This window comes from Rhamphochromis longiceps, linkage group LG2, assembly GCF_057381845.1.
Source record: "Rhamphochromis longiceps isolate RC_006_pf linkage group LG2, R_longiceps_female_GT1.1, whole genome shotgun sequence".
Taxonomy (NCBI): Eukaryota; Metazoa; Chordata; class Actinopteri; order Cichliformes; family Cichlidae; genus Rhamphochromis; species Rhamphochromis longiceps.
In genome coordinates, this window is record NC_140558.1 from 23,827,730 (window position 1) to 23,854,609 (window position 26,880).

Consider the following 26,880-nt stretch of genomic DNA (forward strand, 5'->3'; position numbering starts at 1 on the left):
AAAATGGCGCTCTCTCACCCAGGAAACACACAGTCGCAGAGAGCGTCACCCTGTAACCATGGCAACCGTAACACTGCCACCTGCAACAACAGAACGTAGCTGTCAAACAAAACCCAAACAGTCCTGACCCGCCACAATATGAAACAGGAAAGTACCGCTGTGTAATCCATTTATTTCAACAAAGTAACTGTATTCTAAATACCACCTTTTTAAACGGTAACTGTAACGGAATACAGTTACTCATATTTTGTATTTTAAATACGTAACGGTGGTACATGTATTCCGTTACTCCCCAAGAACTGGTGATGCAAGAGACTGTTAAAATCATACAAAAATGATTACTTCAAGTTTTTGTTGTAAATGTGGTGCTACAAGCTCTACAAGAACTATACTTGACTTCACATAGCGCAGTGACACAATTAACTTTACGTTTCTTTATCCTATAGATTTTACTAACAAGTATGTTTTTGTGTATCCAAATTCTTCATCTCCATTACATCATTAACATCATTTTTTTTTCTCATAGTTATACACAATGCAGCTCTATGGCAAATCAGTCAAGGTTTGAATACACCAACAATTCTTGTCATGCTGATGTTTTTGGGATTTATTGATAAGAAAAATATTATAGAAATATTTTTCAATTAAAAATGTAATTTATGGACCTTTGTTCTCATGCTGCATGTAGCTTGCCTGTGCATCCACCTTCGCCTTATTTTCTTTGATATATTTTATTTTCCCTCATACCTTTTTAGTTTCATTTTTCTACATTTCTTATCCACGTACTTGCTACCCCATGTGAAAGAGCAGCCGGTGCCCTCTGATGCGATGGGAGGTGCTGCTAAATGGCAAATCGGTAGTGTAATGGTGAGGGTGCCTCTCTGCAGCAACCTTTCTTACCTGCTAAATGGTGCTGTTAAACAGCGCAATAGTGAGGAAATGGGGATCTGCTGAGAGCAATTAGATCATTCACTGAACAGGTGGTGCTGCATTCATTAGCACACACCCTGTGCTGTGCATGTGTGGGTGCGTGCATTCAGGCGTATGTGTTTCTGTCCTGCAACCTTACGATCAGGCATCGCAACAGACATTGATTTCTTTTTATTTTTTTTTGCATTTCTAAAAATCCTCCAGACAAACCAAAAACTCTGCTCTACTTCCCCACTCAAATAATTTGTAAATATTTATACTAATTTATTATTAAGTGTCCCTTTCCCACTAAAACTGGCCGCCACAAGAGACTCTTGTTCCCAGTGTGTTGACTAGAAGGCAGCTGCCTCCTCTGGTACCATCAGCATCGTATTAATAACCATGAGAAGTGGATTGAGCCTCATCTTTACATAAATTGTAGGCAAAAGTCAGTTGGAATCGATTCATAAAGATCTCGAGTTACTCCCGACGCAATTTATTCACCAATTTAAATTACAAAATGTGCTGTAGTAGTTACACATGCAAAAAAGTAACTAATATCCAAATGTGGAGTTTATTCATCGTATCATTCATTCATTCATGAGACTCATGTGTCTCAAAAGGATTAGTTTGCAAGCAGATGTGCATTTTTATTTCAAAGGGAAAGAACATAGACTACATAGCTGTCATGTACAGTGTCCAGTCACTTGTTACTAATAACAGTAATTTTATTAGTAAGCATAACAGTAAGTTGATTTTAAACTACATCTCACTGTTAGTGAAACATTTTAAAACTGTGTGACTGCAGTTCCTCTTTAGCTTTTCACATGGTTGATGTCATTCAGCCTGATGCATGGTTTTCACATGTTTTAAAAGCTTTGCATGCATATGAAGTACATGTTTTGCAAAAATGTCAAATCAGTGCTTTAGTATTGCCCAGTTGCCTACTTAAAGCAATGGCAATGATGATGATGTTTAGAACATTTAAAACTGACACTTAAAATAGCTCCCAGTTTTTGTTTTATTAACACTTGAATGTTTGAGACATGGTTTTTCACAGAGGTGCTTTGTGATACGTGAGTTTTTTGCACTTATGAAGTTTATATGCATGCAATGCCATCAAAGAGGTCTCTGATCAGTCCCGAATTCATTCTGCATCATGACAATACGATATACAGTACGGAAGAACAAAGAACTTAATCGCTTTTCACTTGGGGCAATTTCTTTGAAGCAGCTTTTTGTACCCAAAACACAGCAGCGAACACAAGGAACAAACAAGTAAGCTCAGTTTAAAATAAATCTAAATGTGGAATAAACTCCCTAACAGTCTGTTCATGCACATTTATTGGCAAATGGTAAGATCAAATAATAACATGTCAAGTGTCCTTGAGTGTTTTGAAAGGTGCTTTTAAATAAAATGTATTATTATTATTATTATTATTGTTAAGAAGATAAAGTTCAGTACTGAAAACTTTTTATGCAGCCTGGAGTCAAAGTAGAGAGGGAATTATTAAACTAAATTAAAAATAACTAAATAAAAAATCGTTAAAAAGAAGGTAAGACACGGTGACATCCTAATGGCAACACCAAGTATTCTAACAGGAAGTTAGAATACTTGGTGATTTCTGGGGGATTTGTTGGTTGTAAAAAGAATTCATATCTTTTCGCTTTACTCTGATGATCTTTAACAATGCAGATCAGACTGCTTTTAACTGTAAGGTTGTGGAACCAGCAGCTCAACAACAACAAAAAAAAGCTCGGGAGACTTAATAAAAGATTGATAAAAGTGAGAGAGGATGACAGAACTGAGAGAAAAGGAGTTTGCCAAGGAAGTGAATTCTCTTTTGCGTCTGCTTAAAAAATAATCTCAGATTTCACATTAAATTCTCATCAGAGGTGATCACAGAAAAAAAAGTATTTGTATGATCTAACCTTTTCCACCTTTGCATTATATGTGACGTACTTTGACCATTCAGCTCTTTGGTTTCAGATGCATTTTAGATACAGAAGAATTTTGTGGTCTGAATCCAGAGAAGGGTCATTAAGTGGTGGACAATCAGCTCAGTCACCCAGTCACAGTCAAAGAGACCTACCCCCACAGAGCCTTTCACCATCACGGACTTAGGCTGAAGTTACCGTACATGAACAGAGAGAAGACCCTGAAACAGCCAAAGATAACGGTTGCTGATTTGAATGCAAATGGGCTCTCAAAGGATGTTTACTGCGGCTTTTATTTAACAGACCAATAAAAACCTGACATTTTGAAAGCATTTTCATTTTATGTTTATGTCAGGTGAATCAGAGAAAAAACACCCCCCAAAAATAAGCTGAGTAACAGTTTACTGTCATATTTTACAGCAAGACAGTGTCCTCGCAGATTACAGCAGGTGCGCCGTAAAAGAACGGCATCATCCTGGCAAATCTAATCTGCCAAAAACTGGCAGATTTTTGGCAGATAGCAGGTGCGACAGAAATCACAGACAGGTAGGGTGTGCTGCAAGGTTCTTCATAGATCTACCAATGCATTCACCCAGCAGCCTCACCCTTATCTACATAATTCCCCGTGTGATAAAATCAACCACACTTAAACCAGGTTTTTTCTCCTATAAACCATCGATGGCAGGTTACGTCCTCTGCCCCTCCATCAGAGGGAGAAGTTTAATTTACTAAGGAATCTGACTTCCCTGATTCTGAAGGCCATTTCTGGTGTCAGACACGCCAGTGTGAGGATATCAGAAATAGCTGCCGTTCTTGCTCTGTAATGTTTGGAATTTCCAGGGACTGGCGTGATAAGCATTTGCAGGCTTGAGGGCACAACTTGCTATGCTGATAAAGTAGAGAGAGTGACAAGAGTGAGAGAGTACAAATAAAACAACCCAACAGTGATGAGCAAAAACCACAGCTGTCGGACCTCGAAGCGAACAGGTTCCAGCAGTAAAACATGATGCCGGCCTCTGGTCCTGTTAGTTTGATACAGACGACTACATGATCCTCATCCATTGAGAACAGACTGGAATGGGCTGCCTGGTCTTCCTGTAGCTACAGCTGAGGATGGGGTTAGAAACTGGCATAAACTGCATACATGATTCCAACCTTCTTGCTGTCAAACGCACAGGTTAATATTATGGATCTATTTTTTAGGTAGTTCATTACATCACTAACATTGGATATGTACTGCATTTAGTTCAAGACAATGGTATATATTATCGTAGTTTTTGGTATTGATGACCATAGATGACAAAATGCCATCTATGGTCTGTCTACAGAGGCTGGTAAGGAGGAAGCTGATGTAGAGTTTACATTTTTAAAGGCAGCCTGCAGAGTTTGTGACCACTGGTGGTGCTGTAGAGTAATGAGTGGATTTTCGTTTGTATTACACACAATTACTGATAGATATTTGTCCAACATAACATCATTGTTGTGATTCACTTGATGGCAGTAATACACCGGAAGCTACAGGCTTCAAGAAAGAATTTATAAAATGTATTTAATTTTTAAAAATGGTTTAATTTGAAAGAAAAGTCCATCATCCATCCGTTCATCTTCTTCTGGTTTATCCGGGGCTGGGTCACGGGGGCAGCAGCCTAAGCAGACTCGGCTTCCTCCTCGGAAGATGTGTCAGTGGGATTAAGGAGGTCCTCAAGTATTCCTTCCTTCCAGACCCTCGCCCTCGAGCACCCTCCCCGGGCCTGGTTCCAGGGCGGGGAGGGTGGCAGGGTAAACTGGCAGGGTAAACTTTTCCCTCGATGTTTTCCTCATAAGGGTCTTCTGAATCGCTCTTTGTCTGGTCCCTCACCCAGGACCAATTTGCCATGGGAGACCCTACCAGAGGGCAAAAGCCCCCGGACAACATAGCCCCTGGGATCCCTGGGACACACAAACCCCTCCACCACAATAAGGTAGTGATTCATGTAGTCATTCAGCGTAATTATTAAACCTCAAGTCATGTTCTCTTTGATTTAAAAGAATATCACCAGATTGCTGTAGTGTGATTATACACTTAAAGCTGGTCCACATATTCTGAACTACTATGTAAATACATAAGTCAGATTAGTCTTTAAAACTAGCTGGTCAAAAGCATACTGAAGTACTGATGTCATACCAGCATGGTGAGTTATGTGCGTAAAATCTTTAGTGTCCATCTGTTAATTTTATCCTGTTCTAAGTTTAGAAAAAGCTTGCCGAGTTATAAACAACCAGCTTGCAGCACACACAAGCCACAGATGTTCCTGTGCTTTTTGTGTGTCAGAGCCTAGTGCTGCTTGTGCAAGATTTAATCAAGGTACTCACATTAGAAGAGGCGTGCATAATTGCACGGGCCTTGATGACTGTGCACCACATCTCTCAAATTAGGGACTGCAGATGGAACGGTCATACCTTTCACGCCTCATCCCGCTGCAGTTGAATGGATGTAGAGAGTTTGTCGACTAGAATGTATCCTAAAAGCATTTGTGAGTGGCAGATGGTGGTCAGAAGCAGTACCTGAGCTTGTTCTGTGGAGACTGTGGTTCATTTCTAGCTCCATGTAGCGTTCGAAAATGAATGCAGTCTGTGAGTGTATGTATATAGAGAAGCGTAGTGAATGTAAAAACTTGTGTGAAGTATATGTTTATAATTATGATACGCAGCAGTTGTAATATAATTAAACTTTTCATCACATTAACATAATGACAGCATCGTGTTTTCATGGGCCCTGCTCTAATCACAGTTTTAATTATAATCAAATAGTTTTTTACATGCATTTAAATATTGCAACAACTTCAGTTTGCACCATCTAAGCACGCGTCATCATGAAAAGCTAATGTTTATCATTTTAGATCTATTCTGCTCAGCTCTTTTCCTCAGACCACTCAGAGTTTCTGTTCTGTTAGGAAATCGATTTATCTTTGGTATTTCAAATGTTACATTGTTGATAAGAAATGGCGATAGCAATTAAAAGGAAACAAATTTGTATTCATTTGCCTTCCATGACAGCATGTAGTGACAGACAGTGACAAGACAATTTGCTCCAGTGGATGAGAGTGGCACTTAGGCTGCAGTGGTTATCACTGTGGCCTCACCTGGCTGGCTGAGACCTTTCGATCTCCAGTTTGTGTTCTCTCGGAGAATATAAAAAACATCAGAGTCCATCAATCCAAATACAGGCTTGTTAGGTTAGCTGTTAACCCTAACTTGGCTGTAGGCAGGAATTCGGCCATAAATGTAACCATGAATGATTGTCTGTCTCCATGTGTTGGTTCTATGACGGATCCACCTCTCAACAAATGACAGCTGGGATTGGCTACAGGCCTAGTGCCAGTTCTGAATGGGTGCTAGATAGCCTCCCAGTTTTTAACATCTGGAGTTGTTGGAATGAATTGGCGCACATTCCACATATTGACCAAAATGCTTCCTGCTCCTGACCTTAAATGACTTCTTCCTCCTTGGAAGTTGCAAACTCTTCCACTGCAGTTAGTTTTTTTTTCTCAGGGCTATAGTTAGTCATCAGTCCAACTCCAGTAACCAGTGATGGTTCTTAGCATGAAGGTTAGGTCATCCTGGTCTCATACACCAAGATTCTACCTTCATGACACAAATTAGGTGGACCTGAAAGTCGTTCCAAAGCTGTACATTTCATGGGAATCCTGACTAAAAAAGATACCAACACCTGATGTGCTCATAAAATGCAACTTTCAGCTATACAAAATAAATATAAAAGTTTATTCTGCATTCAAACACAGGTTTTAAATACGCTGCAGTGAAATTTCAAATGAAAAGCAAAACCTGTGCTGGCACTCTCAATGTTCCTGCTGCAATAATGTGTACTGATTGTGGACATACGTTTTAAATGGTTTACTGCACATATCCAGTATTTTATGGGTTTGTCACCAAAAAAAAAGGCATTATTCATTATTACTCTTAGCTTTTATGGGGCTCTCACTAGACTTAAAAAAAGCTCTATTAAATGGAGGAACTAAAACTCCAGGCAGAGTGGCTGCAGTTGTTATTAAATGGGAAATGGCTTTAAAAGTCAGTGCAAATCTGGTTTAGTGTGCACGGTTTCAAACAAAACAACAACATCAGTTGCTTTAAAAGAACCAGATCTGATCTGCAGACATATACTAACATTCATCGCTGGAATGCAATAACAGTGGTGAGTCATTGGCTTGTTCTGTCTTCACATTTATTCACATTCCTTTTGTTTCTTTGTGCCATTCCTGTTTTCAGTGATTTCAGGACTGCCACAAAATTTGAGTTGAGGTCACACTCAACAGCTGAAACGCTTTTGTGTCACAGAATAAACCGCTTTGCTCAAGAATACTTTGGTGAAATGGGTACTTGACACAAAGACAAAGAACATGTAAAAAAAAATAAAATTATATATATATATATATATATATATATATATTATGTTCTAGTGTGTTTTGTGTGATTGCTGTAGAATGTTTTCTTTCACACATGCAATTATTTTCTCGTATTATAAGAATTTTTTGGAAGCTGTATGAAAGAAAAACCCTGAAAAAAAGTGTAACACTCCAATAAGAGTGCACGACACCAGACTGAAACCAATTACACCTCCTCTAGCAGAGATTAAAAGGACGGATATCAAATCTTTCATAATGATGACGAGGCGGCTTATGTTTCCATGTAAAACACAGACTGCCTCTGTAACCAAACAGCATGACTCATGCACTTTGGGAGAGAGAGATAGTGTGACAGAATAGAGCTGCAGTCTGTCTTTAATATTGGATGTGTGGCTGAAGCGGCCTAATGGCTTAACACTAGCCTGTTTGGGACAAGAATAACCTCTTATCTGTGTGTGTGTGTGTGTGTGTATGTGGGCTGGGCTTAGCGGTGGTGGTCTGCAGTGTGTTTGTGTGTATTTTCATGCCTGTCCATCTAGTACTTTTAAGTTAATTAGGATTTGCATGTTGTTTACAATTAGACAAACACACAAAAAATGGACAAAATCTTGTCCGGATGAGATTATTATAATGACACCCCTCTTGGTTTTGCAGGCATCAAAACCAAGAGGGTTTGATGCCTATTGCATATTCTGTTTAAGCAAACAGAATATGGGCTCTACATTAAGAGCAGTATGTTTTTGGGACCTCTGGGTTGAAAGTTAAACACTTCTATCGCACACGTTTTATCCCCACAAAAGCACTTTAATATGCAACCTGCCTGAGTGCCGTGCAATGTGTGCCTCTGCATTATACACACACACTGACCCTGCTGAGAGCTCCCCGGGCTCCCGTGTTCGGATATCATTATCAGAGATAGACAGACAGAAAAGCAAAGCGACAGAGAGGATGAAAGATACGAGTAATGCTTTAATAGTGTTTGTTCTGCGCTGCACCCTCTCCTCTCTGTTTGTGCATTGATAGAGCTCACATTCACTTAACCCATCGCTGATGACAACTTTTTTTTTAAACAATTTCTTTTTTTCTCTCCCTCTCTGTCTTTTCATTTGCTTATTTATGGTCTAATTGTTTTCTTGATCATTGGGGCTTTGTTTAAATATCCTTACCTTCTTATCCTTGCTACCGTGCACACATGCATGGCATCAGCTTCCAGTGATGTGCTTGCATTCACCTTCCTGCATTCACGATGGATCAGACCTGAAAACGAGCTGCTGCCGTTCCTGCCTGAACAAATGTGTCAGGGTTCATGTGTGAAAGAGCAGAGAGACAGAAATTGACCTTGGTGAGGCAGTGTGTGTGTGTGTGTGTGTGTGTGTGTGTGTGTGTGTGTGTGTGTGTGTGTGTGTGTGTGTGTGTGAGATGGAGAGAGTGTTTGGTGATTGGGGGTGGGGCGTTGGGTATGTGAGAAAAGGGGTGTTAGGAGAAGACTTTACCCTCTATGAGTCAAAGAAGGTTAGCTTAACGCATAAGGGAAAACAAGAAAAATGACGCGCTACCTTCTGGGGTAAGCAAGGCATCAAGTTATGAAATTATGCATGATAAGATTAAAACAGTTGTTTCTAAATTTTGAACTTCTTGATCAAAGCCTGATGGACTACAAACTGGAAATCAATCAATAAATAAATTGGATAATATTTGTTGTTTGTAATTCTTTATAAATACAGTGGTACCTCGTAGATACAATGGTGTGAAAACATTTTGCCCCCTGCGTGATTTCCTAATGAGGTCCCAGGACTCAATGGTAATTCAACAATTGGGTTTTATTGACCCAAAAATATGAAAGATAATTAACAAATCCAAAATACTTAAACAGGCAGACCAACAAAAGAGGTCAGCTCAATAAACTAAATTCAAAATAACAACTAAAAAAACCTCAGACAAACAGACCCCCTGAAATGACACATGAGGAACTGGTTTAGCCAAACCAAATGACACACAAGGGGGACAATTAAACAAACTTCAACCACCCCCCAGCTAATCAAGCATGTGGTTTAGTCCAATGAGGTTGTCAGTAGTAGTCAGCAGTATTTCAGATCCCCCAGCCCTTTGTCACACCTTTTGCCAACCAGGAAGGAGAAGCCAACCCCCAGGTAACTCAAACAAAGAAAGATGTATTCATATAACATAAAACAGAACTTTGACCTTGCAGTGTTATTATGTGTGCGCGCCAACACTGGAAGGTGTGATGGAAAAAAGAATGAAAGTAGTGACTGCAAAGTAAAGTGAAGCAACTAGTGGTGAGGTGTGGAGCTTGCAAGCAGAGTATGCAAAATAAAAAATAAATGACTACACAAACAAAAAGTTTTCATCTAATTGCACAAATCTATTTTCCAGTATTTACTTATTTATCAGTATAGACGGTGTTATTGATATTAGCTTCCCTACTCTGAAGTTTAATGTGGCATTAACACAAAATATAATAGGAATTGCCCAGATATTTTGAAAATTTAAGACTAGCATCATGAATAAAGTATTCTGATTCTGATTCTGATTTTTAAGCAACATTCATCATTATTCCAATACTCCTCTAGGACTCAGTGCTAGATTTCTTAGGTTTTTTAAGTCACGAGCGTTACACCCAGCACTCACAGGACTTATCTAAGTTTGTGTGGATTTTGATGTAGGTTTATAATCTAGATAACACCGTAGAAAATAATGCCTAATCAATTTGTCAGAATGTTGCCTTTTAGGTTTAAACTTGTCAAAGACTAAAAACACACAAAATCCAAAGTGTGGGTTTAACACTGGGACTATTTTGCATTCCTAAACTATGAGTAATTAATTAATTAATTTGTTTCATATTAAAAGTAGGTGTTCCAACATCTGAGGAAACGCAGCACGCTTCTGTTTTTCAAAGTAAAAAAGCTGTCACAGTTTACTCTTCCATATTGTTAATGCTACGATGTCGGCGTGTTGGTGATGTAAAAGTCTTCAACATCTTTTATATCCATATCTTGTTGCAATAACATAAATTGTGAACAATAATAATGTAATGCCTAAATGTAAAATGAGTGCTATTGGTCATGAATTTCAGAATATATTTTATGGTTTGTCATCTTTAAATATTATAACAAACTCTTGAAATGTTGTCTTAAACTCTCAGTTAGGCTTTGGCAACAGTTTTGTCTGCTGAATTGTCCTGTAGCAGGACTGAGTAGCTTCAGGTTTTTTGCGTAGCTGATTCTCTAATCTTCCTCCTCTGGAAGGCAAAGGTAAAAGCTATCCTACAACTATTTGTTGAAGTTTATGTCTCAACAGTGTAATGCCTTGATGCCAGGCTCTATTGGGATTCCTCGTCTCTTTCTTTTTATGTTTTTTCTTTATCAGATAAAACTCACAAATACGTCTCACTTGTCAGTGCATGCCTTCTTTTCTCTGTCTTTACCTGAAGACAACAGCTCAATTTAGCTTCTCTGTTATAATAGAACATAATCTTCCAAACTATCTTCTTCAGGCTATGTTGCCTCTTCTTCACTCTAACAGGGTCAGGAAGAGACAGATTTATTCCATAAATCCTGCTTGGTCTGTTCCTCACGTGTGCATGTAAATTTTAACGTTATGAGTTGAATGCTCTCCCCGTGTTTGCGTGGGTTCCCTCCGGGTACTCCGGCTTCCTCCCACCGTCCAAAGACATGCAACTTGTGGGGATAGGTTAATTGGAAAATCCAAATTGCCATTAGGTGTGAATGTGCGAGTGAATGTGAGCACGAATGGTTGTCTGTCCCTGTGTGTTGGCCCTGCGACAGACTGGCGACCTGTCCAGGTTGTACCCCGCCTCTCGCCCTATGACAGCTGGGATAGGCTCCAGCGCCCCCCGCGACCCTGAAAAGGATAAGCGGAAGCGAATGGATGGATGGATGGAGTTGAATGCTTTTGATTAAAAAAAAAACACAAATAAGGATTCAACTTTATTGTCATTACACATGTATAAATATGGGTAATGAAATACAGATTGCATCTCATCAGAAGTGCAAGAGCAGTAAGTGCAGTAGGAGCAGATAAGGAACAGATAAGGGTAGGATAAAAGGTGAGAATAGTTATGAACAGATTATATACAAGTAAGTTGAGTATACAGATGTTTATATTGGTATACAGACAGCAAATATACAGATGTGCTGCACATATACAGCTGTATCGACGTGTGGTAAACAGATCTACAGAGTGCTATAAATATATCTACAGTAGTGGAGGCGTAGCGCTTTGAACAGACTATAATAGTGAACAGTGTACGTTGTATTACAGAGACTATGCTATGTCAGTGTCCTTTACTATAGCAGTAACAAGTATCAATCACTTTAAAATGTCACCATGAACTTGAGAAGTTCTCTGTGCAAGGTCACCGTAGTTTTGGTTGTGCTGTGGACCTCTAGCATGACCAAAGCATAATAGAACATATATCACGTAGTGGAAAAAATTAAAGAATTTAAAACATGCAGTGTAATTGGACACTAAAGTTTTAGCTGAGAAAAAAATAAAATGTTAAAATAAAGAAAAAGTTTGCATTCGTACAGAGTGAGGAGAATTGGTGCTTTCATTATTTATTAGCACCACACTTTATATTTGCATAAATTGAAAATGTTCATTAAGTTTATTTTGGGCTTTTAAATAAATAACTGAATTAATTTGTTCCCCCAAGCAGTACAACGTTGGACTAGAAGTCAGACAACATGGTTACAGAAGCAGCCACTCTGACTTGTTCAGCACAGGTGCACCCAGTGTTCATAATAATGGTACCACTCCAATTAGCTGTTTCAGTAGCTTGCCCTGGTACTGTTTGTGCTGGCTTATTGGAACACTCCATATAACGTAGCCATCATTAGCATTATTAGATGCACCTGTGCTCTTCTTGGTGTGACAAATGTGTCAAAATGTTTGCTGTGAGAAACAATTATTGTATGTTGTTGTGTCATTTTTAGACCTTCTTCTTTTCTAAAGTCAAAAAACAAAATTATGCTAGAGAGACTTTGTAATATCATAATAACTCCTTGAAATAAAGTAGAGCTGAGGAATTTCTAATTTACACACACACACACACACACACACACACACACACACACACACACACACACACACACACACACACACACACACACACACACTCTTCATCTTATATGTGTTCACTTGGATTTGTTCCCATGGTTTTAGAGCTCATATGATATGACACACACATATCAGCAATATTCACGTGTCTCCTCAGCAGCTGCTTCATTGTTCAGGTGATTTCAAACTACAGTCATGATTCAGTTAATTCCAGCATCAAATGGATGAAAAGCACAACAGAATGAGTGCTGGTTTAGCTAATCTTCTATTTCAGTCTTACCCTCATTTACTCTGTATGTGGTAGGCACTGCAGTTTATGGGGGGGAAAAGAAATAAAAAAATGTAAGAATTAAATATTGAAGTGATCCAGCTCACAGTCACAACAATTTGACTCTTTATATTGTAATGTAAAGACCTTACAATAATACAGAGAAAACTCCAACAACCAGACGAGCCCCTTTGAGCATGCACTTGGGGACAATGAAGGAAAAACTTTTAAGAAACCTCTGGCAGAACCGGGGCAGCCATCTGTTGATTGGTCCACACACGTCATTTTCGTTGTTACTTTAACCCTAAATATACCGAATTTCCCAGAGGAACCCACCCGAGGGATTAATAAAGTTCTATCTTATCTTATCTTAAATACATTCAAAATGTTGTCATGTAGCCTATAGAAGAAAGAGTAGACTAGAAACAGCATTTCTTTTCACTGTTGCTCTCTATAGATGAGGCAGATAAATCTAAAAAGACTATTTGACTATTTACCATTGTTTGAATCGACCTGTGACCAACATGCTTTTGATGATGATGGAATGGGAAACATTTTGAAAATCTGGAAATGTTTGTATTTTTGTAAATGGCCTTGCTGATTTCAATTCATTGTTGCGTGTGATTTTGATCAAAACACCAGTATTATTGATGAGAAACATGCTGGCCTGCAGGTTACTAACCAGTAACCCAAACCTCAGCACGGTGCTCACTCCCGCACAAAGTATGAACTTGTTCTGACGGCCTCTCTTTCTCACATTCCAAACAAATTAACACTCCTAGTGTCAAGTGTCGTACAGCACACCAGGAGCAACATTTTTGCATAATTTGGTGTAAATTACTGTAAATTAGTATGATGCATTTAATTACTCTCCTCTCAAAATGTTGCACTTTGAAAATGCCCACCAATACATGTCTCGAGGGCAGCTGCAGAAATACCTGCGTGCACGCTTTTAGACACTGCAACGCTTTGATGAATCCCAGCAGTCTATTTCTAACCTCAAATTAGGATTTTGCACTTGTGCAGGCTGTTTGTAAAAACTACAGGCGTTTCTTATTTCCATACTCCATACTGTTTCCCACCTTGTCTTTCTCCATACTCCTGGTTGTGAACCAGAAATCAGTTTCAGTATGTCTGCTGTCCTCCACATGCATTTCAGGAACTGAGACGTCCTACATCGTGGCAGAGCACAGGACACAACACGTGACTTTGCAATTACACTGGGTGCTTGTTAGTGCCGGGTTTTAATGACAATGTTGCCTCCTGCGCTGTCTCTTACTCTTTCTCTCTGTCCTGTTTCCCAAAGGTGCCAGTGGAGAACAGAGAGATGAAGACTTTATCTCTCCTCTTCCTCCTCCTCCTCGCCTCGGGAGCCTGTGACGACGTCAAGTACATCTCCAAGAGGAACTCAGGTAGGATGAAGAGCCTCGGTGTTTGTTGTCATGTGGCGTACTCTGCTTTGTTGAAAACGAGCCTTTCTCTCTTGAACATTCTCAGGCTTTTTATTTTTGGAGCTTATTGTTGCTTTGTTTTTCTTGCTTTGTTTCACTGCCAGCACTCTACAGTCTTCTCGCGATAATGCTAACTCTTGTCTTTTGTCATTATACTCCACCTCACTCTTATTCTCCTTTTGCTGTCAAATATAGGGTGTCTCTCAATGTTCCCCTGCAATCTGCTCTGCTCTCATCCTTTATGATGTATTGACATCTCTTAAGTTGATGCAACGGACACTCGCTCCCACAGCTTTTCCCCCTCATCCACAATCACCACCTCTGCCTTTCTTAGATAACACTCCTCTCCAAACTCTATCTCAAAGCTCAGAATGGCTGTCTCTCCATTTCTATCCCTCTCCTTTTTCTGCTGAGGGGGTGTAATGATCAGCCCGTCTGACTGCTGCTGTCATTGTTGCTGCTGCTGTGCTCATTTGTGTATCGGCAGGCCCGGTGATGACAGATCTGCTGATAGTCTTTTATTCATAATCGATTTGTTGTGTCACGCTAATCGTCTTGACAGAAGGAGCTTGATTGGGATATTGATGTATGGCATCAATAGTTTTGTGTGATACTATTCGGTGATCTTGGTACAGTGCTTTGCAGAAGCCTTGAGTAATGCCACATTTCTTTATATTTTGCTCCCAAGGAGCCAGACTCTCTTATCATTTTTAAAATGGAGCAAAAGTTCTCCAGGTTTTCTCAAAGTTTTTCTTAGACAGCATTTGTTACCATTTTTTGAGCTGAATATAAAAGAAAAATGCCTAAAACTTGGCATATCTCACTTTCCAGTGTGTTCCTAAAAACAATTTCAGGAAACTGGACACGTTGAGGACAAACAAGTGGCAGGTCTTAAAACTATCTAAAGCAAATGAACAGTATCTGAAAGTAAAGAAAAAAAAATCCAGCAAATACCTGACCCCGATCCTGAAAGACATGCATCTGATCCTTCAACCGATCCATCTACTGTACACTAAAGCTTCATCAGACATGGCCTCAGTGGAAGAGTGGCTGCCAAATGCCATTTTTAAGGAAGGAAAACTGGGAGAAAATGCTGAGGCATGTCCCATTACACAGGAACTGGACTGAAAATCAGTCCTAACAAGTTTGAACATTTTGGTTCAAATGATCATCAATATTTACAGATGAGCTCAGGAGACAGTCAAAACAGCGAGTGTCTGCAGGCATCTGTAAAATCATATCAGCTGGTGGTGTTTGAGATTTTGTCATAACTGAATGCAAAAAAGTAAGGTCAGATTTTGCATCCATAACATCTGGAAAGCATCAATGATCCCAAAGTAAAATCACACCTGGACTGAAAAACACACAGTTGAACACTATCAGTCATGGATTGGCCTCCCCAGAGTCGGACCTCAAATGTATTGATACTGTGTGGGATCATCTTGAACAGAACAACAACAGCCAAAGAAGAGCTTTGAACGTCTGGAGAAATAATCCTGAAGCAGCCTGAGAGAGAAGAAAGCGGCCTGAGAGAGTTCAGACTGTGCTGAAGAATAAAAGACTAACTGTACAAACTCTGTTTTTGCCTTCCATACTATGTTTCTATTTATGTTTCCAAGTTTCCTAGTAACATATAAAGAAATGAGGAGTAACTCAAGACTTTTGCAGTATTGTATGTGTGACGTAGAGGTGAGCTGTTTAGCATTTTGATTCATTTTCATGTTGCCTTCATACTTGAATGGAGCATTTCACCTGCGGTTTTACACTCAGGGAATCTTTCATTATAAATATTACCTACAGCATCTGTAATTTTATTCTCACACGCTCCTGCCAGATCCTGAAAGTGATAAAAACACAGAAAATTACCCAGCGATTTTTAGCAAGCTCAGGTCATCTAATTATAACAATCCAGTTAGAATTGATTCCCCTTTAATATAATCCTGTCTCACTGTTTTGCTTGCTTATAAGTGAGCGTGTTGGTCCTGGTGCTTTAATCGAGGGGATACGAGGGCAAGCATAACAATACTTCAGAGATTCTTTGTAATTACACACACTCAGCATCTGAGAATTGCATTACAGCACTTCACCCAACCACTGTAAGAAAAACACAATTGTGGTTTGTGTCTGCTTGCTATACTTGATTTTCCTGGGAGACTTCATACCTGGTGGAGGACAGAACTGCATGGTGAAAGCATATGGTTTATGAGGTGCTGTTACACTACTATTATTACACACTGTGCATGCAACATTTACTTATATAAACAAAAAAAATCATATGACTATCAAATAGCTATTTTTGCCTTGGTTGCATAGTTTAACATAATTAAGCTGAAATGAAATCATGGGTAGAAAAATGCAGGACATGACAAAACTTGCAGGGAAACCCCAACCCCACCCTTACCCACTTTCTTCATCTGAAGTTGACTTTCTCTAAAAGGAGCTCAAAGGTCGAGGTCACCCACAGAACAGACCCTGCAGCTGGCAGCCAGTCACTGAGAGTTAACCTGAAAAGATGCTTGCCAAAATGCTTTCCGGCCCACCCTGAGATCCGCATAAAGTGCTTCTTCCTGGATACAATTTTATGGAATAAAAAAATAATCAAAAACTTTTTGACAACAGCAACAAAAGAAATATCACAGTTTCTCAACGTTTGCTTCTTCGTGAGAATCAAACTTGGTGAAGATGTTTTTAAGACTAGTTAAATTGTTTTCTCTCCACGTCTGTCTTTGGCACGCTCGCCCCTCAGCCTGCTGACTGTGTGTGGGTAGGTGAGTTGGTGGGAGTCTTTGTTTGGTGTTTGCCATGTATGTGAGCGTGTGCGGGTGAATAGACCACTTCTTGACATACCAAACTGTGACTGTGTGTGTGCTGTATATATCCAGGTTCTAAGTGTATGTGTGTACAAACTCCCCGAGTGTGCTTCAGTGTATCCTCTCTGTATGTGTGCTCTACTTCTGTGCATGTGTGTGAGTGGGAGAGGTGTGCACAGAGCAATTATGTGATCAGAGCAGAGCCAAGCGGACATTTATGTGGGCGAGCGCTACAGTTGGCCAAAGATAGTCTGTTAGATTTTGTTTCTCTTTTGTTGTGTGTGTGTGTGTGTGTGTGTAACTGGACACCATATGGATGGGAACTACCGTTTCCTTGTATCAGTCTCTGCATTGCTCTGATGCAGCACCTGCTGCAGTTAGAAGAGACACAATGTGATTGGAGAAAGCTCTACATCAAGGTTGTTTTTATACAAATCAACACATTCATGTAAAAATGGCAGTGTGAGACTTTATGATCCTTACACAGAAATCCTTGCCTAATTGTGCATAATGACAGGACATTAAATCATCCTCATTATTCCCATGAATCAGCTGATGGTGCCGCTGATTCATCTCTACTCACTGACTTGGTAAATCTCACACAGGGTGCACATTTAAACTGCTTTAGCCTGCACGAAGTTCTTGCAATTCTGCAAGCCACTCTGCAGCCCAGTCCACTGCAGTTCCTCTTTCATCGTGTAAATAATTTAACCAGTGTCATGCATGTTGTTACTGCCTGCTCTGTTCTGATGGCTCATAAAAGCCAAATATAAATCACTACAGCTGGAAATAACAATCATCGTTTGATTATATTGGTCCTGACTGAACTGCAGTTCAATCCTCATGTACAGAAGCTGACACCTGACTGCCACTCAGAGGTCAGGTGTCAGCTAGTATATGCATCATCAGCGCTCAAGGTGCTCAGGTTCGGTCCTTGGCTGAGAACGCTTCAGCGGGTCTGATATTTGCTGACAAGAAGATTTTTCACTCCAATATTATATAAATAGAAAAGTACAGGAGAGACTGATGGGCATCTTTCTGCCCGCCGAGAGAGCTCAAACACGTTGGCAACCATCCATATGGGCAACTCTTTGAATGGAAGCTGCATTTTAAAGAATGATCATTACAATTTGGAGTAAATAAGCTGAAATACAATATGAGGAAAATGAGACTGAAATACAGAGAAGCTAAACAAGGAATCCTCATCTGAAGGGACAAACCTGACATACTTTGGCTCTACCAAGATTTAAAATGTCCTTTGTAACCTGTTACAGAGCCTGTTTAGAAATAACACAAATTTAGAATTCATATATTTTTTTTCTCAGTCTAGACTTGTTTTCACTGAGTCAGAACAGCAATTTCTAATTACAGCCACTTCTTTGGGTTATTGCACAGCTGAATGACAACGTTCGCCATGAAGGAGGTTGATTTGAAGTTTTTGGTAATAAGAAACTAAACCATTTGGGCACTTTTTGGAGCTGAGTCAATGCAGGCTAGGGAATGTGAATCCCTTACTAGCGGTAACTTCTATGGCTGTCAGCTGAGTGTATTTGACCTCTGTGCTTTTAAATGACCCGATTCATGAATATCGATGAGAACTACTCATCAAAGAAGATGCTGATCTGAATGAAAACTACTATAACTAACAGCTAAACAGAAAAACTGTCTGATTTTAGACAGACACTGAGACAACACTGCCACGATGCGGTCAAATAAAAATGACAACATTGCCGTCTGCAACATTGTTACAAGTATCTAATCATAAAATCACCAAAAAACAGTAATAATTTCGCACCACGAGACTGTTTACAAAACAGTTTAAGGAAGCTAAGTGAATATTTGAGGCAAAAAGGTAATTGTAGGGCTGCTCTTCACTTACTAACAGCTTGAGGTGTGCATGCAGATTCAAATCTTCCCTCGTAAGCTTTTCTGTAATCTTGTTTATTGTGCTGTACAGACTGTATGCACATTGTGAAGCGGTGTACATTTAATATATCATTGGATGAAATATTTCAGCACTTTGCTCTGGCTCCTCAGTCATTTCAGTATTTGATCTTACAATTCAATCATTCCTTATTTATCTGAAAGGCTATGCTATGAAAATCTATAAATCTGATAAAAGTTCTGTCTACAGCTCTGTTCACTTTGAAAAGTTTGAATTAGCTGCACATCTTCAAAGCTCTGTATGACTGAATCTGGGGGATAAATGCACTCGCAAAGTTACCTAAAAAGATCTTACATAATTTCATATGTTAGAGTTAGACCCAAAAAATATTTTATGTATAAATTAAACTTTATAATTTATATATTTTTTAATTATAATGTCAAATCTAGTTTATATTAATTGGTGAGTCAGTCGTTTCAAGCTTTAATTATGTTACATGCGCAGTTATTACTTTTCAGAGGTTTAATGTTTTGTTAATTCGATTTTTTTTCTAGATTTCATCTGAGCACCTGAAATTAAAATTAAACTGAGAGGTTCCAAACTAAATTTGCCTGTGATGTCACGTTCTATTAATAAGATAAGCACCTCGTAACTCAGAGATGGTTGGATCAAAACCTGAATATCTAAACAAGCTAACTACATACAGTATGTCATGCTATGTAGTTACTTATCAAAACCTGAATATCTAAACAAGCTAACTACATACAGTATGTGATGCTATGTAGTTACTTATATAGCACCTTTCATAGAGTCACAGCCAGTTTATCGTATACATCAGTGGAAATTAAACAATACAAAACCCTAAAAAGTAATGAGAACAAAAAGATTTGTATAAATACTGTTTATAATTTGTAAGAATGAAAATAACAAAACAGAACAACAATGAACCAAATGCAAATGTAAGGATTTTATGATTTAATGCTCTAAGCACAGATGCATAGATGGATGGGTTTATGCATCCATGGATACATTAAATATTAGGAGTGTGTATAAAAATGTGGATAATCTCAGAATGAAAACCTGTGAAGTAAAGTTGAAAGCAAAGTTCAAAATCAATCAAATATTGATTGTGGTGGTGAAATGAAGGAACTTTACAAAAAAATGTGTCATCATCCAAAATCTTTAAAAACGGTATGCTTTACGTTTTTTACCAGCTCACCTAAAAGCTACGCTACCAGTGTTTTTGCATTTTAATACCTTCATTAGTAACACTTTAAAAATATATATATTTAAGTCTACCTTTCTAAATGATCTGTTCCTTACTTTTACTCCTAAGCTCTTTCTCTGCTGGGCTCATTCTGGCAGAGCCTCAGGAGTACCGCATGCATGTATGATTCATTTTCATATTCAACTTTTCAGTGACCTTGCTTTTTCATCTATCTGCACTTTTATTTCTAAAAATACATATTCAGGTACAGGACAGCTTTCCTTTACACAGCAGACATGCTGAATTGTTAAGAGAAATATCAGAGTGCAGCTAATGATGTTGAAGTAACTGCATTTATACACAGGCAGAAGTGCTTCTTAGATTAGCCCATTTTGCTGAAAGTGCTAATGAGCTCGACAGTTGCTGCACAGGCATGACAATGCTGGAAACAATGCCTGGAAGTCATGAAGGCAGCTGCATAAACACACACGCAGTCACATGCACTGTTTTCATTCAAGCAGAATTTTGCACATAGCACGAGCCAAAACCACAGAACACACACACACAGCAGGAATGTCTACACAATAACACACTCACACAATAACACACATTATGTGCTTTAATGTGTTAAGTTGAACGCTGATCATTAACATCTTCATCATCCACATGTTATTTTAGGAAAACCCCACCAAACCAAGGGTAAACTATTAACCCAGATGGCGAACAGAAATACGATTACAACTCTGTACATATTTTTATCCTACCTTTCTTATTTTGGAATTAGATGGAATGTATATGTCAAATTCAGGAAAGAAAGAAAAACCTTGCTTATACTGTTTATGCCTTACACTCTATATTCTACATCCATTCTCATTTACATGATACTCTTTAAAGACTCTTCATGGCTGGCCCCTTTATGAAGTGCAGATACAGATGTTTTGCAGTGTTGCAGTGAGTGAATGTTTGTTTGTGTGTGTAGAGGTGACTGAATGCCCTTGTGTGCTTGCATGTGTGTGTGTGTGTGTGTGCGCCTGACGCAGCTAAAAGCTGAGATCAAAGAGCGATTAGATCTCAGAATGGTCTAATCTCAAATCATCTCCCATGCATGCAAAGCAGAGCAAAGACATTTTAGATGTGTGCTGGTGTGTGACACAGACGGTGCTTACTTCACTTTGGTGTGTAACATATCTGCATTGTACAGATTCAAAACACATGCTGCCCTTTGCTCTGAGAGCGCACTGCAGCTGATTTTGCACTGGAAGCATCTGAAGTTGAGCAGAGTTTTAACTTCTGCTGCAGACAATTTTTCCACAGTGAAATGTTGACGCACGTGGTTTTCACACTTGGCTGTGATCGACTTTGCTGCACAATGAAGATGAATGTCAAACTCTGTAAAACAGCAACTTCTATGAAAAGAGACGTTGCCAGAAAAACAAAACGATACCACTTACTGATATTGTCCCATTTGCTTTATTAGCTCAAATGAATGGGTTTGTTTGTGGCAAATAAATCATTTATGGATGCTTTAAACATCTGCTGTGCAGTATTAAGAACTCGCTTTGGCTCATCAGAAAAGTCCTCCTCTAGTGCACCTACATTTAATAAAATAAAAAAGTTCAGTGAGCTGTTGATGTGATTGTTGTTGTTTCAGTTCCAGCCAGTCACACAAATCCGTTGGGCTTGTTTCAGGAATGGCACAAACCATTGGATGACATGAATGGCATCTAATAGCTTTCTTTGTTGTGAAGAGGCAGGCCACTATTATACAGCAGCTACTGTATGTGTAGCTCAGGAGTATGTGTGAGCTGGGGAAATGCTGCAGGGCCCACGAGGCACAGTAGGAGGTGTCCAGCTCACGTGACATCATACCAGAGGTGTCAAACATAAGGCCTGGTGGCCAGAAAAAACCACCAAAGACTCCAATTTGGCCCACTGGACAGCTTCTGAAAGTGTCCAGTGTTGGTGAAGGAAGGCATCAATTTTGGACTTTTAACTGTTTGTCTCAGAAACAAAACTTAGGTAAAAAAAAATAAAAAATCTGGTAATTCTTTGTTTTTACATTCCTCAGGTCCCAATCAACCCAAATAGCAAAGAAAATTTTAAAATGCATGACATGAAAGAGTTTGAATCTTAGGAGGTTAAGGCTAACTGGGAGTCAATGCAAAGGAACCAGTGAAATGCGGTCTTGTGTGTGTGCCAGTTACAATGTGGAATAGAGATCATCAATGGACTGTTCTGGGAAAGAGCTGTGAAGACATGCATAAACAATTTAGAAAATTTAGAAAGAACTCAGAAAGTTGTGGAGAGTGTAACATCCACATCACAGTGCCTGGTAGAAGCCTAATCTTCTCCTGTGTGGTTGTTTAAGAAGCACTGTGAATGTCATTGCCACTTGTGTAGGCAGAAAAAATTCAAATGACTTATTCACCACTCTGGAGAGTGCAGACAGACAAAGAGAACAGGAGACGGAGCAATATTCAACATTTATTGCATATTCTACTATAAGAGCTGAAGAGAGCCAAAAACAATGCTGTTAGCTCGAGATGCAAATATGAGACGAGTAACAAAGTATTGTGATATCATTGCTGTTTTAGCTTCATCTCAGTTAGCAGACAAATGAATGCGTTTCACTAATCATCTGAAGTATTGACAGTGTGGACAACAGCAGGATAAAGGTTTAAAAGGCTGCATTTCAATGTTCAGACTTTCTCAGCTTCACATATTTTGGAATGATTAAATGAAAAGAAATGACATAACAGCTCGCTGCAAACATCTAATGATGAGAAAAATGAACAGTAGCGGCTCATTTTCCACTGTGATCTGTCAGTGAAGGCCAGGTATTATAATATAGCAGAATATGTAGAAATTGTCTGTTTTTATAGAACGCTGCAACATCAGTTACCGTGTGCAGCCATGGCAAGCTGCAGCACAAAAGACACAGGTAATTACTGGTTGGCCAGTTTCCTTCCCTGACTTAAATGCCACATGCTCAGTTTATAAACTGTACATCTTGGGCGTTCAAGAAGCACCAGAAAGGGACTGAAATTCTATTGGTCAAACACCTTTGGGAGATGGATCCTGATGCTTTCTTGCCAAATGTAACAAAAAAAAAAAGTAATATGAAAATGAGTTCTCCAAAGTGTAACTAAGTCAGTCAGCATCCTGTAAAAGCTAAAGAATTTGAAGATGCAAACTTTAACGGAGACGAGGAAGATGGACTAAGCTACATATACAGTGGGGCAAAAAAGTATTTAGTCAGCCACCGATTGTGCAAGTTCCCCCACCTAAAATGATGACAGAGGTCAGTAATTTGCACCAGAGGTACACTTCAACTGTGAGAGACAGAATGTGAAAAAAAAATCCATGAATTCACATGGTAGGATTTGTAAAGAATTTATTCGTAAATCAGGGTGGAAAATAAGTATTTGGTCAATAACAAAAATACAACTCAATACTTTGTAACATAACCTTTGTTGGCAATAACAGAGGTCAAACGTTTACTATAGGTCTTTACCAGGTTTGCACACACAGTAGCTGGTATTTTGGCCCATTCCTCCATGCAGATCTTCTCGAGAGCAGTGATGTTTTGGGGCTGTCGCCGAGCAACACGGACTTTCAACTCCCGCCACAGATTTTCTATGGGGTTGAGGTCTGGAGACTGGCTAGGCCACTCCAGGACTTTCAAATGCTTCTTACGGAGCCACTCCTTTGTTGCCCGGGCGGTGTGTTTTGGATCATTGTCATGTTGGAAGACCCAGCCTCGTTTCATCTTCAAAGTTCTCACTGATGGAAGGAGGTTTTGGCTCAAAATCTCACGATACATGGCCCCATTCATTCTGTCCTTAACACGGATCAGTCGTCCTGTCCCCTTGGCAGAAAAACAGCCCCATAGCATGATGTTTCCACCCCCATGCTTCACAGTAGGTATGGTGTTCTTGGGATGCAACTCAGTATTCTTCTTCCTCCAAACACGACGAATTGAGTTTATACCAAAAAGTTCTACTTTGGTTTCATCTGACCACATGACATTCTCCCAATCCTCTGCTGTATCATCCATGTGCTCTCTGGCAAACTTCAGACGGGCCTGGACATGCACTGGCTTCAGCAGCGGAACACGTCTGGCACTGCGGGATTTGATTCCCTGCCGTTGTAGTGTGTTACTGATGGTGACCTTTGTTACTTTGGTCCCAGCTCTCTGCAGGTCATTCACCAGGTCCCCCCGTGTGGTTCTGGGATCTTTGCTCACCGTTCTCATGATCATTTTGACCCCACGGGATGAGATCTTGCGTGGAGCCCCAGATCGAGGGAGATTATCAGTGGTCTTGTATGTCTTCCATTTTCTGATGATTGCTCCCACAGTTGATTTTTTCACACCAAGCTGCTTGCCTATTGTAGATTCACTCTTCCCAGTCTGGTGCAGGTCTACAATACTTTTCCTGGTGTCCTTCGAAAGCTCTTTGGTCTTGGCCATGGCGGAGTTTGGAGTCTGACTGTTTGAGGCTGTGGACAGGTGTCTTTTATACAGATGATGAGTTCAAACAGGTGCCATTCATACAGGTAACGAGTGGGGGACAGAAAAGCGTCTTACAGAAGACGTTACAGGTCTGTGAGAGCCAGAGATTTTCCTTGTTTGAGGTGACCAAATACTTATTTTCCACCCTGATTTACGAATAAATTCTTTACAAATCCTACCATGTGGATTCATGGATTTTTTTTTCACATTCTGTCTCTCACAGTTGAAGTGTACCTCTGGTGCAAATTACTGACCTCTGTCATCATTTTAAGTGGGGGAACTTGCACAATCGGTGGCTGACTAAATACTTTTTTGCCCCACTGTAAAGCGACTTGAAGTGCAAATCAAGTATTCTGAAGAGTCTGCAGGTTCTCATCTGGATATGAAACACTTTAAACAGTGACTGTGTAAGATTTTAGTGATATTTAAACTTGTAAGATCGGCTCTTACAATGTGCTGATTGGGCATGCAGTACTTTTTAATAATCACAGAGATTGGGATCTTTTTTTTAAATGTCAAATAACTCTTCAACCTAAATAAACATAAAGTGAAAAATATAAAATGTAAGGTTTATGTATTGAATTAATGAATAACTAAGGAATTGTTTCCAAGTAAATTTCACTTGACCAGATTCCATCAAAAGTAACATTTTACATTATACTTACTGTATGTAACAAAATTATATGAAAAATTTACATGTAAATAAATTCGTTAAAGTTAACATTGGGCAGATTTTTATTTTCTTTTATTTTTGTTGGAAGAATGCAGAACTGGCAACAAACACAAAGAAAAGAAAAAAAATACAAGTAACAGTTTTTCAATCATCATTCTTAATATGAAGTATAAATCATGGATGAAGTTCTATGCCCTCATAAATATGAAGCAATATTTTTTAGTAAAATGCTACTGAAAAACTGAATGTATAGCAATCATCATTAAATTGTATATTTTATATTATACTCATGTAGCAAATTACATGGAATATGCACATGTAATCATATGATTTAAAATCAGTATTTTGGGTATAAATATTTTGTAAGTGTAAATCTGTTTGGTTAAATCAGTGGTTCCTAAACTTTTTTTGCTGCCCCCCCCCCACTCCCCGCGCAAACGCACGCACACACACAAACACATCCTCCAACCACACACACCCATATTTTGCTCCATTTATTTCACACCTCAAACATTTAGTAAACAATTAGGCAAATACAAGTAATCTGCAATAAATTTCAGGTAGTAAGAAAATAAACTACTAACTTTTTTATGCTACGTCCACACCTACACGGGTATTTTTGAAAACACAGCTGTTTCTATGTGTTTGGGCCTTTTATCCACACGTAAACGGCGTTTCGAATCACCGAAAATGGAGATTTTTTAAAACTCCTTTTTTGCGTTTATGTGTGGACGAGGAATACAGAGTTCGTCACGCAATGTCAAAGGTATGTGCCTTTTATCACGTTACGCTGTGCGCCACGTTATTGTTTACATGAGATGAATAGCAGAATGGCAGATAGAGACAAAATACTGTTAATCTGACTATGTGCAGTATTTACAGGCTTACACACACACGCAGTTACTGTCCCTCCATTTACAAAGGCAGAGGCATCACGGTGTAATTATTTTACATGTAGTTGTTTTTTTACTGTGTAATAATATTCAACATTGCTGTCAATACATTTTTCAAAAAATGTCTCTCTGTGCAAAGTGGGTTTAAAAACAAACAGCTGTGGGATCCTGTTTGTCCGTGATTTGAACCGGGGGAACAAATCGTGGCAGGATCAGCCTGATGTTATTTGTATCCCGCTGTAACTTTGCTGTATAAAGAGCTAATATCTCCAAAATGTCAGGAGTAGTTAGTCATTACAACAAGTGTTTGTGAACTAAAAATCAAGAATGTGGGATGCTGTTTGTCCGTGATTTGAAGAGTCCAGCGCTGCTCCCGACGAAGGGAAAACCAATTCTGCAGGGAGACCTACCTCGGCACTTGTGCAGGTGAAACCAAAGGGCAGATATGCTTCACAATATTTTCTAGTCTTTGGCTTAGAACGAAGTTGGTTTGGAAACATATTCAGCGATGCTTCATCTCCTGCTTTGCGTTTGTGTGGGAGCCCTGTGCTAGCAGTGTCCAAGTGTTGTTTTGTTTTTTCCCTTTTCATACCGCGCCGCCCCTAGTGGGCGGGCCCCACACTTTGGGAAGGTCTGGGTTAAATGGGTAGAAGAGGTCCTGCGACAGTCTGCCTTCAGTTTTCACATTGCTCCCTTAGCTTTGGTTCATGTGAAGTAAAAGGCTCAAGTATTAACGCATTAGTTAATAAACAAAAATCTCAACTTTTACATATAGAAATGCAACAGGACATTTTGGGAACACAGCCCAAAAAGTATTAGTAACTACT

General features: G+C 39.3%; 1 protein-coding gene across 1 annotated transcript in view; it reads left to right on the forward strand.

Moving 5' to 3' along the window:
* il1rapl2 (interleukin 1 receptor accessory protein-like 2) overlaps positions 1-26,880 on the forward strand; it is a 506,271-nt gene that overhangs the window by 77,403 nt on the left and 401,988 nt on the right. Inside the window, exon 2 of the mRNA XM_085419351.1 lies at positions 13,928-14,033. Within this exon, the coding sequence (XP_085275477.1) occupies positions 13,949-14,033 (85 nt within the window). The 5' untranslated portion in view covers positions 13,928-13,948. The remainder of the gene's footprint in view (positions 1-13,927; positions 14,034-26,880) is intronic.